The sequence below is a fragment of the Anomalospiza imberbis genome, chromosome 8 (genome assembly GCF_031753505.1).
Source record: "Anomalospiza imberbis isolate Cuckoo-Finch-1a 21T00152 chromosome 8, ASM3175350v1, whole genome shotgun sequence".
Classification (NCBI taxonomy): domain Eukaryota; kingdom Metazoa; phylum Chordata; class Aves; order Passeriformes; family Viduidae; genus Anomalospiza; species Anomalospiza imberbis.
The window spans coordinates 17,926,597-17,943,786 of NC_089688.1; the positions used below are offsets into that span (position 1 = coordinate 17,926,597).

A 17,190-nucleotide genomic window follows, 5' to 3' on the forward strand; every position below is an offset into this window, starting at 1 on the left:
CATTTTATGCAGTTGTAAATTCAAATGAATGTCACTACCACTGGTAAAATCACTCTGGATTTACACTTGTGTGGATTACAAAGACTCTGGTTTGCTGGTTTTCCTGAGTTCTGTTTAATGTACTCAGTCAAAAACATAGGTTTGCTGCCAAACTTTCTAAAAAGTGTTTAAAAAATAAAATATGTTCACGATTTACAAATAAATCACATCTTATGTAAACTGAGAGTTGGATTGAAACAATTTCTAAGTCTGCCTGCTCTACTATGAACCTATACCACAACAACCATTTGTTTCTATACCAAAATCAAGATAAAATGGTTTAAAACCAGCAGAAAAAGAAACTGTTCTGCCTGGTTTCTTTGTATAAACAGCAAACTACCAAAAAGGAGATGAGAAATTTTTTTTAATGTTTTGGTTTTAATAATCCAAGGTCATTAAGGCAGATGTGCAGCTTAAAGATGCTGTTGTTGTGATATAACTTCTTTAAGCACAGTATATGAAAAAGCTTGGTGTCAATTCATTGCATTAGTTATTCCTGCTTTGCCATGAAAAGTGAAGCTACAAAGAAATGCATTTGAGACTTGCAGATTTCTTTTAAATGCCAGGGCCATACAGGGTTAACTAATTGTGGGAGATACAATAACTATACTTGCTGTCTCAGAACTGAGCTCTTCAAACCAAACAAGGAGGCTCAGAAAAGACTCCTTGGCCCTGAAACACTGCCTCTTTGTGAGCTTGTCTTGTTCCATGTCTAAAAGGAGAGTTAGTCTTTTATCTCCAGCTCCTTCTTCAGACCCTGGGCTTCTATTTCAATGGTGTCATGTGGTGCATTTCTTGAAGGAGTTTTAGAGTACAAGGTTAACATAGGTGTTTGAGGAAGTAACCTGTAGAAGATGTGTAATAATCATGGAACGGGACAGCACTTGCCCTGAAGGCCATGGCTGTTGCAAGACCTACTGAATTTTGGCTTTGCTATCCTTATTAGAGTCCAGGATGTGGAACTTCCTGTTGTCATCTAAGTCAGCTATTTTCTCTTGTCAAAGGTCTGCAGGGGGATGACAAAAAATTCACCTGAGTGAACTGGAAGTTACCTGGATATTTTCCAGATAGGAGAGCTGTGTGAAAAGGTGCCAGGGATATCTGGATTCTTGTTTCTGGTTTAGTGTAGAAGAATGTGCCCCTGTAATGTGAGATTGGCACTGTGGAACCAAGGAGTCGAGATGGACAGCTTTCTGAGGCAAACACTTTATTTACCTCCAATTACTTATCTCCAGAAGAGCAGTAACTGAAAGACTAGAGAGTTCAGGCCAACACAAATATAAAAGACCAAAAAAAAATGTTCCTGCTTTCAAAGCTTCACCTCCTGGGGGTTTCTGGATCTGAAAACTGAAAATGATCCAATAACAAGGAAAATAATATGAAGAAGGGTATTTAAAGAAAATAACAGAAAATGGAATTAGGTGGTTTGGAAAACTAAAAATAACTGTACTATTTTATTTAGGTAGTTATTTTTAAAATGTGGTAAAGAAATGGATTTTGGTCAACTCATTTTTTTTTCCCTAGTTTGTTATTGGTCAAGTAGCAAACCAAAACCTAAACATTTGCTTTTTTTATACTCAGGAAATCTGGATTTAATTTTCTTTTCTACCACAGCCATTTTGTGGCCATTTTGTGAGACCTGGGGCAAATGACTTAGCCCGTTGTGCTTTAGATTCCAATTAAAAGCAAAAACATCATTCTGATTTCAAGACATAAAATATTTTAAGATGCATAGGTATTACTGCAGTGGGAATACAGACATTTCTTAGACACCAGACTATTAATGTAATTTTGAAAGTGGATTCTACTCTGTGTTTGAAATATCACTAAGGGAGCTGGAGTTGAGCTTCTCTAATCAAGGCTGAATTTTGCACAGTAGTAATTTTAAATGACAAGAATCTCATGCAAATTAGTTAATCAGTTTGGCCTAATGGATATTTAGACAGTAGGTTTTTCGTCTAAATGTGTTGAATTAAGTTCCAAGACAAGGAATTTGCAGGTGAAGAGCAATGGGTTCAAAGGAAGTGATGGTTTGTGTTTTGAGCAGAGGGTGGAAAATAAATGGTAAAAAGTGTGAAACATAATTACGATGCTGGTAACACTTTCATAGGTATTTAATTTTAAAACCCCAAAGTCAATGCAATTTAGGCATGCATTTGTGTGATCAAGGATTTCATTAGCATAACTTGTCACACTGAAATACATGAAACCGTGTTTTTACCCATAGAGTCATGCATTTCTTTCACTGCTAGAGAATCTGTTTGATGGTGAAGAAATCACCTTGGCTTGTTTTCTCCCTAAGTTCAGTGTTTGCAGCAGCATCACTGCTACATCATCTATTCCCAGAGTTTGTAGTATGCGTTTTTATCTGACTGCCATGCTCCATTTTTTCAGTTGGGTCTCATTTTTCTTCTCTTTTTATGTTCCCTACCAATATACTTTGATTTCCTCCCCCTTTCCATTCTTTTTTGTTGGTTTGTTTTTTGTAATTCCAACTTTGTCCCAGCAGTTAATAAAGAAGGGGGAAAGCAAAAACATGCAGGAAAAAATGAAAACTGCTGAGCTGTCTCTAAATTTTTGGGTGGTGCAATGGCTGGTCAAGGTCACAGAACAAAGATCTGTCCATAAATAACGTGAAAGTTTTGGGTTGTACTGGCCTCTCCTGAACCCTGTGCTGCTTTGTTTTGATTTCACTTCCTTCTGAGTGCCAGTTAGATTGAATACCATGATTATCCCATGAGAATGCACTAAAAATCACACTGTTGGAGGATCTAGGGTGTGCTATACTTGGCATTGAATCCCATAGTGTCTAAAGAGACTATGAGAAACAGTATGTGATACCAAGAGGTATTGGATTTAAACTGCAAGGCTAGAAACACATGGTTTCTGTCACTGAAAACTGGGAAACAGCTGTGCTGTTATGAGGCATCCCTCTTTCATCTTTTTGTTTGTAAAATATTTGTCATATATTTTTATTGCAGCTCCAGTCCAATATACATATCAGGAAAATCATATCATTGAAATCAGTTTTATAGCCACACCATAAAAAACTTTTGGCAGCTGATGGTATTTAAAGGGACAGTGATTAACACTGCAGCAGAAGAATTCTTCCCATCATCTGGAGTCTTCAGCTGGGAACAGACTGTGGGTCTTGAAAATCTGCTTTTGAACCCCACTCTGTCCCTGGGAGTGGGAATCCCTGGGTAACATTGTGATTTGGTCTATGTGCATGGACACTTTAAGTCATTACTATCGCATGAGGTGTTGGGGAACCCTAGAAACCCACACAGAATGAAAGCAGGCTTCTTCAGAAACAATTCAGAACATCAAGGAGAGGCTTGTCACTGAACACCTGCAGGACCTACAGCTAGCCCTGGCAGATTCTCCCTTTTCATGCACAGCAGGCACATTTAGGAGTCAGGGATATGCAAATCTTTATGTTCCCATAGGCATTTTGAAAACATTCTTCAGCACACATAGCAAAAAAAAATCCAGCACACATAGCAAAACAAATCCAGAGACGGTACCTTGGTACAGAGCAAAGAGATGTCTAATCTCCTACCTGTTCTGGGGGCATTTCACGAGGTAATGCTTCACTGTTAAAGAAAAGAAAAGAAAAAAAGAAAGAAAATGTGGCTTCACACCAACACAGTTTATGAGTTTCAAATGAGCACTGCAGACAGATCTGTGTTGCTGAGAGGATGGAGTTGCCAGGTTGTTACACTGGGAGAGCTAATGATAGTCACCATACATTGTGTTGTGCTTTAAAATGCAGTCTGACTTGAAGACATAGCTAGTCTTGGGAGAGGGGAATGTATGAAACAACACCAAAAATCTGCTGTGGAAATGCTAGGCAACACACATTCCAGTGGTCAGCCCAGCCAAAAGACAGCTTGCTAAAGAAAAGCACAGCAGGTCAGTAATTTTACTTTGAAGACTTTTATTTCCCTTATGGTGCCTGTATTTATTTCCAGAAGCCTGAAATAAATCATTCACCCACAGGAGCCACGGCTATTCCTAATGTAAGTCAGATTGTGGCCACAGGCATAAAGAGATCCCTTCTGGGATCAGATCAGAGGTCCAGTCCAGCCACCATCCTGTCTCTGGCAGCTGTGTGTGTGAGCTGTGTAAATCCTTCTTCATATTCCTGTGAGTCAGTAGCCCTGAGCAAGGGCAGCTGCCCCCACTGCAGCCTTTTAGGAGCCAGGGTTATTAAAATGCTCTTTTGTGGCTTTGTGGCTTCTATGCCTCTCTTAAAGGACAGACTCTGGCTCTTCTGGTCAACCTACTGCCGATTTATATCTCAGAAGCATGAGAGAGTGCATCCCTGGGTCATGATGTGAAGTTGAATGCAACAGACGTGCCCCTCCCTTCTCATTCCCTGTTCTTTAAAGGACCATGAAAAGCAGACACCAGGGCACTCACATGACTCTGCCCCTCTCTACAGGAAAGTTTTCATATTTGGACTTAGCTAAATTCTCCCATTCTGAGGGAGCTATACAGCTCCCAGGAGGTGCATTTTGATCCTAAGGAAATGGGTGCTGAGAGCACCAGGAGCTGGGACTACACAAGGGACAATGTTTGAGCCAGTCAAGGCAGTGTTTCCAACTACTTGTCTGGCCTTTTTAAAATGTTTATGAGGCCAGTAGGCCCAATCCTTCAGGAGTAAGAGAATGCTCATGTACAGTGCTGACACATTTTTGACCATCCAAATATTCAGTTATTTGGGTAGCAAAGAAAGGTTTTAGCAGCTCAGAAGAACCTACTTTTTCTCTTTTGTAAATCCTTATTCTATATTGTGTATTATTTCAGTAGTTAGCTGGTGTTACTTCAATGTAAATAGACCTTTCCTTCAAGCTGCTTGTATGCTCACAGCAGTAAATTTACAAAACCAAACAAATTCTAACCCAATGTCTGCTCAAGAAAAACTGGGATACATCAGTCTAGTGCTTGTGGCTTCAGGGTGACTCACCACGACCAACATACTTAAGTGTGGGTACTCCCTTGGCACAAAACCTTTGTCATCACTTAACAGGGTAAGAAGAATAACATCGATCTTGCTCCTTCCTCTTGGCAAGCAGAGTTGTTGGGTTCAGTTAGAATCAGAGTTACTCTGCTAAGTGCACTACCAGGAAGATGGAGCCACAGACTGAAATGTGTTTGTGGTCAGGCAAGGGCTTCTCTATGCATCTATTTCTGGCTTACATGTCTTCTCACTTGTGTATCTGAGTCACTCATTCCTTCGTGGGATCTCTGTAGGCTGCAGAGGCAGCAAAGTCATGATTCTCTCCTGTCATTAACAAAGCAACTCACTAACCAGACTCCTCCTGAAAGCTTCTGTTCAGAGGTGGTCCTCACACTCTCCTCTGACATGGTGGCTGCTAAGTGTGCTGGTATCTCATCCTTGCAGCTTGTGTGAGGTCTCCAAATAAACCACTTTTAAACTGAAATGAAAGTAGAGCCTGCACTGGTTACTCCACAGATCTGAAATAGCATTTCTGTTTACAACAACACTGCTTTGATGCAGCCTCTTTGAGAAACCCTCTCTGAGGCCAAGAATGACACAGTAACCCTTGACCTTAAAATATTATTATGAAAAGACAGATTTGAATGTTGAAATTATGCTTTAGTTTCAGAAAATACTGCAAGTGAGTGCTAATAAAAGCCCTCAAATTCCCAACAATATTGACAGCTACTCAAGAAAGGAGAATAAAATAGAACAGAGTTAAGATTGCTTTGAAACCCCTCTGCATGTTTGGAGAAACATGACTCATGCAAAATTTTAGCTTCTGGTCAGAATGCAACTCAGTGATTCAGCACTTGGTCTCCTCTGAAAGAAGTTCCAACTACTTTCAACTTATGTTTGTGCAAAGGTGGAAGATTTTTGAAAAGTCCAAAGCAAATTCAGTTTTATTTCCTCCCTATTTAAAGGGAAGAAAATGCCTATGTTCTAATTTGGCTGGCAGAATTTTTCTCTTCCTACCAATTTTATTTAAAATTACAATCAAGGCAAGGAAATATTTATTTTTCCTGCTTTCTCTGCGTTCTCTTCTCTCCCCTATCCACCCCCCTTTTTGGCAAGGGCTTTGCAGTCATCAAGAATGGCATTTCACTCACCTGTGGATCTCCTCTTGCTCAGAAGGGACTGACAGAGAATGACAAGTGTGAAAAGGAGGACACTGATGATGCCTATGGAGCACACAAACACTGCATACATGTACAGATCTGAAACCCAAGCACAGATGATGGTCAGTGCTGCAACTGATGCTTCATGATGATGGGACAGGAAAAAGTTACGTCTACAAGATCTAAACAGACTCTGGTCCTATAGATTTAGGGTAACAGTTCAGAAGTAGTTTAACCCTCTTGAAACTTTCCTATAATATCCTGTTCAGTTTGAAATTTGGTTGAAGTCTGCATAAATGCAAATAGGCATAACTGTACTTATGAGTTGTGACTTTCAGGAGCAAACAAAGGACTGGTTTGGGGTTTGTGGATTTTTTGAGCAACAACTCAAAACCCAAAAGGACTTCAGTTGGGTTATTTCCCAGTTCAAACAGCTGTACTTTTTTTTTTTTTTTTGGTAACAAAAGAAAAAAACAAACACTAAAACAAGAAAAGTGGCAGTGGGGAGAGTGCTGGGTGGCTGGGAAAGAAGGAAGAAAGTCTGCAATTGCTTCTTCTGCTGGCGGCACTGGCTTGAAATTTTTGTATGATTATTTTTTTCTTTTTCCAACTACAGCTTTAGTCTCCCCTCATGGCTTTTATTCAGGTGTTGTAACATATTTCCAGTGGTTATTTTGCCATTGGCCATAACAGATATAGGAGACACTGAAGCTTGACTCTTCCATTCTCTTTTGTCCAGTACCTCTTGTGCTTTGTGGGATGATTCTCAGGCAAGGCTGGGTTTGTACAGGAACCAGCAAAGTTGGTCCTGATTTGGGGCACTTTAGTTGTCCTGTCCATTGAACTGAACTAACATCATGTATAAACACAGTAGCAGTTATGTGTCTTTACCTTCAAAAAACTTCCAAGTGTCATGATTTTTCTTGATAGTGGGACGATCAGAAGATTTTGATGATATCACTGAAAAAAACCAAACAAGATATGACAAAAATTGAAAAATGTGTGACATAAAAAGTTTGAACCTCTTAAAATAAATGTATTCTGCCTTAGACTTCAGTGCCCCAAGATTTTGCTTTGTCTAATTGTCTTTTAATGAAACAGTTCAGAATAGTCACAGAATTGTCCTCCCTGTTTCAGGAGGATGGATGACTGTCAATATCATAACAGCTGTACAGCCTAGAACCAGAATCCAAATACTTTGACTACTGAAATGTTGTTCAAAACCCTCTGTGCTCTCCTCAGCCAGATTGTTTCTGCATGCTGATATTTTTTTATGATATCAGATTAGATTATGTCACTTATGCCAATTCCATAACTTTTCTTTCTCTAGCAATCACTGCAATGAAATGGGAGTCTGGTAATGTTCTCCAGATTGCCAGTGAGGTCTGAACCTCCAAGAGAGCTTCATGTGGCAAATCATTAGAGAACAAGTATCTTACTGGCAAAGGATTTCATTACATAGTGCCCTGCAGGGATGTGAAGAGTGGGGCTAGATCAATGGATATACAACTTTCAGGACTGATGAAATCTTCTCTTCAGTTTCGATGGGAAGCTCATCCTGAATATTTTAACAAATTACTCATTTGTTACATGAAAGCATCACATGTGTAGATTTTTGGCAAGTATTTCAGGATAACTTCCCTGAGAAAAGGGTTTTTGTTCATTTTGGCAAAAAAAACCACAATCTTGCATTCCTGTATCTTGCAACGTTTTTACTGTTAGAAAATGCCACATGTAACTAAGAAGTCAGACTTTCTTCTATGGTAAATTCTGATAAATAAGCTTCCCAACAAGACAGATTGTTGTGATCATCTACTTGTTTTTGTTGTCCATGCCAATAGGATTATACTTGGACTGCCTAATTTTCTATGTTTGTCCTTCTATAAGAAGCCTGTTCTCTTGGACTGTAAATCATTTGGAAAATGTATTGCTCTTCCTAAGAGATGGGCAGGATCATGAGGGATTGCCTGATTGTAAATGATGGTTTTGGGGTGCTCAATACTGTTCTAAGAAGAATACTGATTACTTTGAGCTTTCTGATAGGAAGGGAGTAGAAGAACCATTTTTCTGATTTTTCTTTTCTGATAAACTTGTTTTTTTGTGTATTCTCTACTATAATTAACTTGGTTTTAGGCTGACATTGATGACAAGCCCAGGAAGAGATGCCTTTAATGAGAATACGGGGGAAGGAGAAAAGGTTGCCCTTATCTTAGACATTGTGTGGCTGGATTGGGAGGCACTTCTTGGCAACACTGGCACATGGATTTGTCTTGGTTTTACTAACACAATTTAATAATAACCTACTTATAAATACTATCTGATGTATTCACAACACTGAAAGGGGCAAACTGCAGCAGTTCAAATTTCAGGTGGACCTTCTGAAAACACTACAGAGTTGCTGTAGTTGACACAAGTGCAGGAACAGAAAACTGTAAGGACTCCATCTCCACAATAAGGCTTCTTTTCCAAAGAAATGTATTTTGCCCCTGAAGTAGAAGCCAGGGGCTTCTACTTGTCATCATTACATGGTAAGGAATTGTAACCTGTAACTCAGTTGTTTTTCTGTAAGTCCAATATGTGTATTTGTACAAATTTATGTGTTGCAACAAAATGTGTTTGCAACTTATTAATGGTCTATGCAAATTTGCACAAGCAAACTTGCTGTCAAATAACAAAATCTGAATTTAAGTTAATAGCAGTAGATACCACAGATCCAGCTGTCAGCTTGATTCAAGAGGAAGTTACATTTTGAAGCAGAATTATCCTTTTCTTTTCCCCCTGGAAATCTGTGCCTTGCACAGTAACCTCCTCTTTCTGTGTGAATTTTTTTTTTTTTTTTAAAGACTGTTCTATGTCTGCCTCTGCTTGATGTGCAAAGTTTTAAGAAATTTGTCTGGTGCTTTAGCATAAAGATACTATTTTGAATTTGGGCATAACTGCAGACACATTACTGGAACAAAATGTTAGGCAACACAGCAACTGTGATGTGGTGGAACACTGCTACCTTATTTGATAAAGCACAAGCTGTACAACTTAAGTATTCAAATGTTTCAGGCAATTTGTATTGCTCCTTTTGTTGTATCCTGGGTCTAACTGTAATATAAGTAAATCCCTTTGCAATAAAAAGTGTAACTGATCATAATATAAAACAGAAAATGTGTTTGGAATAAAATTTCCTTGAAAAGCCCAAGTGTTACTTTTGGGAAAACTGGAAACTTTATCAGTACTTGGAAAAGAGTTACCTTCCCTCTTAAGCACAGCAAGTACTGTACACTCAGGGTGCATTAGCCAACTGCTAGCAAAGGTGGTCCTCTGTTTCCAGTCAAGAGGCTTTAAGTGGTAAAACAGTTGCTATGACATTTAAAGATATGCAATATTTCAGATGTCTTTTGGTATCTTTAATCTAGATTAAGAGTTAGAATAAATATCCTTTTAAGGGGGCAGGGAAGGGTGGTTGTGGTGTTTGCCTCAGATCCCCACAGGGTATCAAAAACTCTCTACAGGCTGGCCAGCCTTCCTCCCTTGTCTCAGGTTTCCTGCTCTGCTTTGGGTCATTTGAAGTGGAGAGCAGCAATACAGCTGAGCAGACAGTGTGAAAATGATGAAGTCATGAGGTCTCAAATCCCTATTCTGATTATATATTCATGACTCATACTAGAAATCTGGGGGAAAATATTATATAAGGACTGGACTGAACAATTACGGATTTCCTTCTTTTCAGTAATTTCATTGATCTGAACTCCATAGTTTAACTGTGAAAAGTAATGAGAGGTTTCAGTATTAAAATTACCAATAGCCTGAGAAGCTATGAAAGATGTGGAGTGTCTCTTTGTGAGGAGGAGTATGACAGACGGGGTGACAATATTTTATTTTGCTTTTCCTTCTGCTGCCACTTACTTGGAACATGCCATTCCATCTCCAAGATCTCTTGACAAATCCATATGTTTCTACTACAGGCATTTAGGAACTTATATCATTCAGTGAATGAGAAAACACTCAACACTGCTTTCTGGCATTATCTTTAAAGATAAAGTCCCTGTGAGAAACCAACTTTTCTGTTTATAGAGACACAAACAGGGGTGGAAGTCTGCCAGCTAGCACTGATGGCACAGCTGCTAAGCAAAACCACCTCTCCAAACGAGTCTGTTCTCGAAATCCAACTTCACCCATCTCAGAAAGTGTGGGTGTGGTGGCTTAAGAATTGAGCTCATCCATCCCAAAGAGATGGCTTGTCTTCAACTTGGTTCAACTTGTTGCTGGTCATTTTATCCAAAATTCAATACCAGCAAGCTGGCCATTGCTTTTCTAGCTCTGCTTTCTGGCTGCAAGTGGTATAAACAATAGTACTGAAGTGATAGTAAAAGTGCTACTGACCAACAGGTGCTAGGCTAGAACTAAGACCAACGGAAACACTAAGAGAGAGGCAAAACGTAAGTCGAGTATTAGGTTTTCTTCTCCTAGCCACAAATTACATTCAAAAATAATCTAAATTCAAATGTCTTATGGGTGAATTTACAAGGAAAAAAAAGAGATCACAGGACAAAGAAATTATAAGAAATTATAGACTTGAAATCAGTAATCTCTCACCTCTTATTTCAGTAGCTGCTGTACCATTTGACCATGCTGTCCACTTATTTCTGTGTTTGCCAATTTCCTGTACTTTACATATATAATGTCCTTGATCTGTTTGCTGGAGGCTTAAAATAAGAAATTTGTACATAGTTCCATGTTTCTCTTTAAGAAGATGAAGTCTTTGCTTGTGAAAATGATGAGTATAATTTCCATAATACTGGACCGACCCAAACTTTGTCATTTTGATCATCAGATGCTCCTGGGTAGGTGATGCAGCGAAGACCCACCGCACAGCCAGCAAATTGTCTGTCTTTCTCTTCTGAGAAATGTGGCAGTAAAGGGTAGCATTATCCCCCTCGGAGTATTGCACTGTTGGTCCAGGAGAGACCGTCACATTTAAAGCCTCACAAACATCTGTAAGGAAAGAAAAGATGGTGAGAATCCTCCATAGTGGCACAACAGCACCAAAATCTGTCCCAGCATGCAAGCCCACAGCAGGTAAACTGATAGCATCTGTTTAGTGTGCAGTAATTTAATGACCTTGTAGAACCTGACATCATCTGCCACTCTGTGAATGTTAAGGATGGTGTGAGGCCCTCCTTCAGTGAGTCTGCCCTAGCATTTTTTCTGTCACTAATCAATAACCTAGAGATGACATGGAGACCTTGCTACTGTCACAGGACCAACTTCACGTAATCTTTTATTGGTCTTTTAACAGTTTTGGAAACTGTTTCGTGACCAGCTCTTCTGACAGTTTGCATCTTTCTTAGGACCTCCAGGCTAAAGGCTTTCAATAACCAATTTATGCTCATTTGTTCCTGTGCCAGCTTTAAGCTTAAAATAGCGTTTTCTTCTCTAGAGCTTACTTCCTGACTCCATATACAAAGCGATTATCTGGCCTCAGCCTTTGATTTGTTGAGCTAAAGAAAACAAGCTCTGTTACTCTCCTCTAGTAAAGCAGTGTCTTCCCTATTCACCCTAACAGTCCTTCTCTGCAGTGGTTACAGTTTAGATTTTGGGGTTGACTGTAATTATTTTTTTTTTTTAATGTAATTGACTGCAGTTACAGGCAGTGTCTGGAAAGAAGTTGTCCATTGTCTTGTGGAATACTCACAGTACTTCTCAGATTTGACTGGGATATACCTTATGTGGTATATCCCAGAATTATCTTGTCCTTTTTCAAGGTACTTTCATACATGATTTTATGTCAGGTGACAAATAAATAGAATACTTGGGTTTTTTCCCTTTGTCATTTGCATATCAGTCACCAGCCTATCAAAGAAATTCTTACTAATCCCCAAGAATGTGACTTTGCTGTACTAACTTCTGCTCTGCTTCTGTTACCCCATCCTCAGTTTTTCCTATGTGCTGTCCTCTTATGTTGATTTGATAAGGTCAGCATTTCAATATGCATGCTTCTGTCTACTTCTTTTAGACATCATTTGTGCAGACCTTACATCATACTGTTCCCTAGATTTTCACTGGAAGGCCACTAAATTCTCCATAGCCTACAGTTCCCCATGTCCTCCGTTTTAAGTAATGTTCTCCTTGTCATAATCAAATGGTCATCTCAAACCTGGGTTTAATTCAGACTAGTTTTTCTGACTACAAATTCAAGTTAATCTGACAGTATTTGACATGATTTATATCATGAAAAAATAGGACATGAGATCATATTGGGACAAATTATTATTCCATTGTTCCATTAATTTATGATTCTTGTCTTTAGTGTTCTTCATCCTAAACTGTCATTTAGACCAGTTCTTCTCTTGCTTTACTTCTAATAATAGCCAGTTATTTTTATTATAATAATAATTCAGCCAAGGCTGAAAAAACTGTCCATAGCTGTTTAATAGAGGAAGATTTCCTTTTCCTGACCTAACTGATTTGCACTGGACTGATTTTCTGAGGCATGGTAATCAACACTCATTTTATTTCCTTCTGAATGCACATTAAGAAAGTCCTGATTAGTCATATCAGAGAGTGATCTATTTCTGACCAATGCTGTACTGTGGCAATGTGTTCCCTAAATGACTTGTGATGTGTAATCCACCGGTCTGAGGGCATCCACTAGACAGAGAACCGTATGCCAGCAGTGAGCAAGCACTCCCTGCAATGCACTCTGCAAAGCATGTAATGTCCTCTAAACTGTGAACTTCCTGTTATGTGAATACTGTACTGTACTCAAATACTAATGAGAATTGCAACTCTGGGAGGATGATTTTTTCATTTCTGGACACTTTTCTAGCACATCAGCAAGGAACATTTTAACAAAGGAGATGAGTATTTTGGCAGAGACTATTGTCTGACATCAGCCCCTGAAACACAAACATATATTTATCTTCAAAATAAGCAAGTAAAGTATTTCCATTCTATTTCTGAAGGAGTTTTGGAGAAAAAGACACTGGTTTTATAGTCCCAGTGAAGCTGTCAAATGAAGTGGTGAATTATATCACCTTACTTACAGTAAATCCACTAAATTAAAGAAGTTGCATTGCAACTGTTTGAGATTTCTGAAAATTAATAGTACGATCATTATTTTGTGCCACTTCCATCAAAATGTCTACTGAATGGCATGTTTATTCCAAGTAAACATTATTTTTTTGTTATGAAGGAGAAAATATATTGTATAAAGAACAGTTCGGGTTTTTAAAAAACATTATTGACGATACTACAGCTAAGCATGGATGAGGTTATTGATAAAATTATTTGTGCATTATGTTTGTGTCTGCAATTCACATGAATGTCAAAGTAAGAAGTTATTTTGGATTGTAGAAAGCATAAAAGTAGAACAGGATGTTGAAATTTAAAATTTAGGCTGAATTCTACCAAAAGCTTTCCAGGCAAGAAATTTAAGTTATTACTCTCTGGACTTACCAGCCTTGGTGCTTTACCAGCAGAAGGGAAGCCAGTAACTGGCTGTCTCTGCTATCAAAATAAGATTAAATTTGAAGATTGTGCTGCTTAGTAAATAAGGAATAACTTTGAGATTTTCAATACTTTTTGGTGTCCTCAAATGTACTTTGGCAATAAATGTTCAATAAATCATTTCTAAAATTATGGTTTGCAAAAATGAAAAACACAGATCATTTTCTACTGAAATTATGAACATGTCATGAGAACTGTAAAGAAAAACAATTATGTCATTTTCCTGACATGTGAATTTCTTTTTTGAAAAAGCTGGCTAGGAGTACTTATGAAACAGAGTCCTAAAATAAAAGGGAAAAAAAAAATCATTGCTTAATTCCAAACTAGGCAGAACATAGTGCCAAGAAGTACCCAAGAGAACATACAGAGGAAGTCAGATATGGTGATGATGGACACTTCTATGAGAAGATAAAGCAGCATTGTACATGGAGATTCTGATCCCTTTCTAGCTGTTTACACTCATACAAACATTGGTATTTTATACATAATGCTTCTACTTTTCCTCTGGGGACATGTCTCTTTATAGGGACATGCCAAATTTTGCATCCTTCACGTTTCTGATCAGTGGGAACCTATCTCCTTATCTTCCTTCTGTGGCTCCCACTGGTGCTGCTGCACAAGTACAGCAATGGGGAGAGTTTTGGAAATCTCATGCTCCTTTTATCATGGTATCAGCACATGTTGAACAGGGTCAGGTGATGCTTTTATACAAAGCAGAAAAGCAATATCCATTTGACTTTATCTCCTACTGCCATTGAAGGAGGAACAGTGGATTTTGAAGGAAAGAGTTCATCTACCTCCTATGTGGAAAGCAAAACCCTCATTCAAGGCCCTCAGACACTAGTGGACATGTTCCTCCTGTCTTTAGCAGGCATTGGTCAGCCCCAACATGAGGTTTACCCTTGTAATGGGCTTCTTGCAAGAGCAGGAAACTTCACAACTTAAGAGCAGACTTGTGTGCCAACATAGCACTGAATTTCTAGACTTCAGATTGCTGTTTCAAGTGAGGAATCACTGTTTATCTTCTTCTGCCTTCCCAGCATGGTACGATGTAGCCATTCAGGTGGAGCTCACCACAAGACTTTCAGTCTCATTTCTTCTTGGAAAGGGAAATTATTTATAGAATGGAGGAGGAGAGAGAGTCAGAGATTTGGTGATTTCTTTGCAGTGCGCTTAACCATTAGACTTCTCTCCTGTTTGCAATAAGCTTGTTTAGTTGCTCCCATCCCAACATTTTAGCTGCTTGCTTCTCTGGTATGTTCCACCAGCATGTCTCAGTAGCCTGTGGGGACTCAGGAAAGGTGACTGCTGCCTAAGCTCTTTTTTAAAAAATCCCACTTTGAAAATAGTCCATTTCTACTTATACCAGCTCAAGTCCAAGAATTAGCTACATTTGGACTTTGCTGTCTGCTATATTACACAGCAAAACACTTTAACAGCACTGTCAGGGGTACCAAACTATACTTCTAGCACCCAGAAACTTGTTTATGCCAGAGCCTCTCCCCTCTGTCTGTGCTGGAACAGTGCCAGAGGACTTACAGTGGCCACTGGTCCTTACATGTGGTGAGCAATTTCAGCATGGCTGTGGTTTTGTGGGAGAACCCCAGTTACTTCAGTTGAGACAGGAGTGGAGCTGCTCCTGTGCACAGCTGCTCACAGTCCAGGTTTAGTGCTGTATACAGGCCTCTCTCTCTTCCTCCATGGAGACGATGGGCAGAATCTGCAACCCAGCCTCGAGTGCTGCAAGGACTGATAGCTGGGGGACTGGAGGTGGTTACCTTCTGATCTCAGCTTTGCACAACCACAAGCATATGGGATGCCTTTTACCTGTGCTGTAGTTTGCTCAGTGAAGCTATGCTACTGTTGAAGCCTGCTTTCGTTTGATTTCTTTACAATTAAAAAGAGCAGATGAGCCAAGAAGAAGCAAAGCTCTTTGTTTAAATGAAAAGAATTAGGAGCTGGCTAGCAAGAGCACCAAAAAACAATCAGCCATTTTCAGTTGAACAGATCTGTCATCAAGTTTCACAAGCCAGAAGCTCCCCCTCAGAGAAAGCTTCTGCATTGACTGAAGATGGACTTGAACCAAACCTCTGCCTCCACCATCTCTTGCCCTTCTGCGGTGGAGTTCAAATTCAAGTCTTTCATTAGCCTTGAATGAGCAAGGCTTCCCCACCTCTCTGAGCTCACTGCACCTGGAAGTTCACATCCAGACTCTGCGTCTGTTCTGCAGCTTCAGGACACACAACGCTGTCCAATACAATATACCTTTGTTTTTAGAGGCATAAAGGGTCTTAAAGGGAGGAGGCTTTCTACAAGTGACCTACAGGTTCCATTTCCACCTGATGCCAACGGGATCAGGGCACCTGTGGAAAACACAACACCGAATCTCCCTTTGCTTCGGCTTTGCCTGGCACAGAAGACGGCCGAGGACCCATTTCCACGAACTAGCATGGAGAGGGCTTTCTTTCTTTTCTAAACGGGATCCGATCGCTGCGAAGAAGCGCTGCTGCCGGGAGCCCGGGGAAGCGGCAGCGGAGCGGGGTAGGGACCGGGCGGGCGGAGGGGCTCCGCGGCCGGGGACCCCCGACTCTCGCCCGCCGCCCGTCCCGCCGCCCGAGCCGGCGCTGCCGCGGCCCCGCCCGCTGCGGGGACCCGGGCCCGCTCCGAGGCGCTGGTCGGGGGCTGCCCGAGCCGGGGCCAGGGTCCGCCGGGCCGAGGGAGGGGTCGGGTCCCGCTGGGCGCTTACCTGGGGCCGAGGCCGTGGCCAGCAGGGCGGCCAGCGCCGTAGCCAGGAGGCGCATGGCCCGCGGGGCGCCGGGTCCCGTCCCGTCCCCCTCTGCCGAGCTGCCTCCCTCCTCTCCTCCCCGGCCTCTCGCCTCTTCCCCGCCCGGTCCTCCCTTCTCCCCTTGCTTTTCATCTCCTCCCCTTTCTCCTCCTTTTTTTTTTTTTTTTCCTTTTTTTTTTTTCCGCTTTCTTCCTTCCCTCCCTACTCCTTTGCCCTTCCCAGCGTCCTGTCCCCCTTCAACTCCGCTTTTTCTCGCCCCCTTTCCCTGTCGTTTCTGCCCACACCATGCCTGTCGGGTGGCATTAGGGCTAGACAGGGATCTCTAGCCTCCGCGATCCTCTCTGCACACACCCACACACCCCTTGCCCAAAGGACACGGATCTCTGTCGGGGCGAAATGAGAAACTCCCTCCGTCCCTGAGTACAGAACACCTCTGTACGAGCAGGCGAGGCAGCCCGGCAGCCGGAGGCTGTGGGGTACATTGCTGGGATGGGAAGGCTGTATTAGGCATCCTCTCAGGTTTCCTGGATGTGTTGGCAATTTTCAGGCCCTCATGCCCATTCCACTCATCCCATTCCATAGCTGGAACAGGACCACCACTCCCTGGCAGTTCTAGTTAACATTATCCCCCGTTCTGTGGGTTCAGGTGGTGGCAGCCTGGGGACAAGGAGGTCTGGCAGGCAGAAGTAGCCCATCAGCAGGCATGGGGATGAACACTGTAGGCATTTAGGACACCTGTG

At 41.0% G+C, this 17,190-nt stretch overlaps 1 protein-coding gene across 1 annotated transcript in view; it reads right to left on the bottom strand.

The window, feature by feature from the left end:
• VSTM4 (V-set and transmembrane domain containing 4) overlaps nucleotides 1-16,562 on the bottom strand; it is a 30,469-nt gene extending 13,907 nt beyond the window's left edge. Inside the window, exons 1-5 of the mRNA XM_068197578.1 lie at nucleotides 16,412-16,562; nucleotides 10,753-11,151; nucleotides 7,057-7,125; nucleotides 6,157-6,264; nucleotides 3,602-3,635 (exon numbers count right to left, since the gene is read on the bottom strand). Of these exons, the coding sequence (XP_068053679.1) occupies nucleotides 3,602-3,635; nucleotides 6,157-6,264; nucleotides 7,057-7,125; nucleotides 10,753-11,151; nucleotides 16,412-16,466 (665 nt within the window). The 5' untranslated portion in view covers nucleotides 16,467-16,562. The remainder of the gene's footprint in view (nucleotides 1-3,601; nucleotides 3,636-6,156; nucleotides 6,265-7,056; nucleotides 7,126-10,752; nucleotides 11,152-16,411) is intronic.
• Nucleotides 16,563-17,190: the final 628 nt, after the last annotated feature.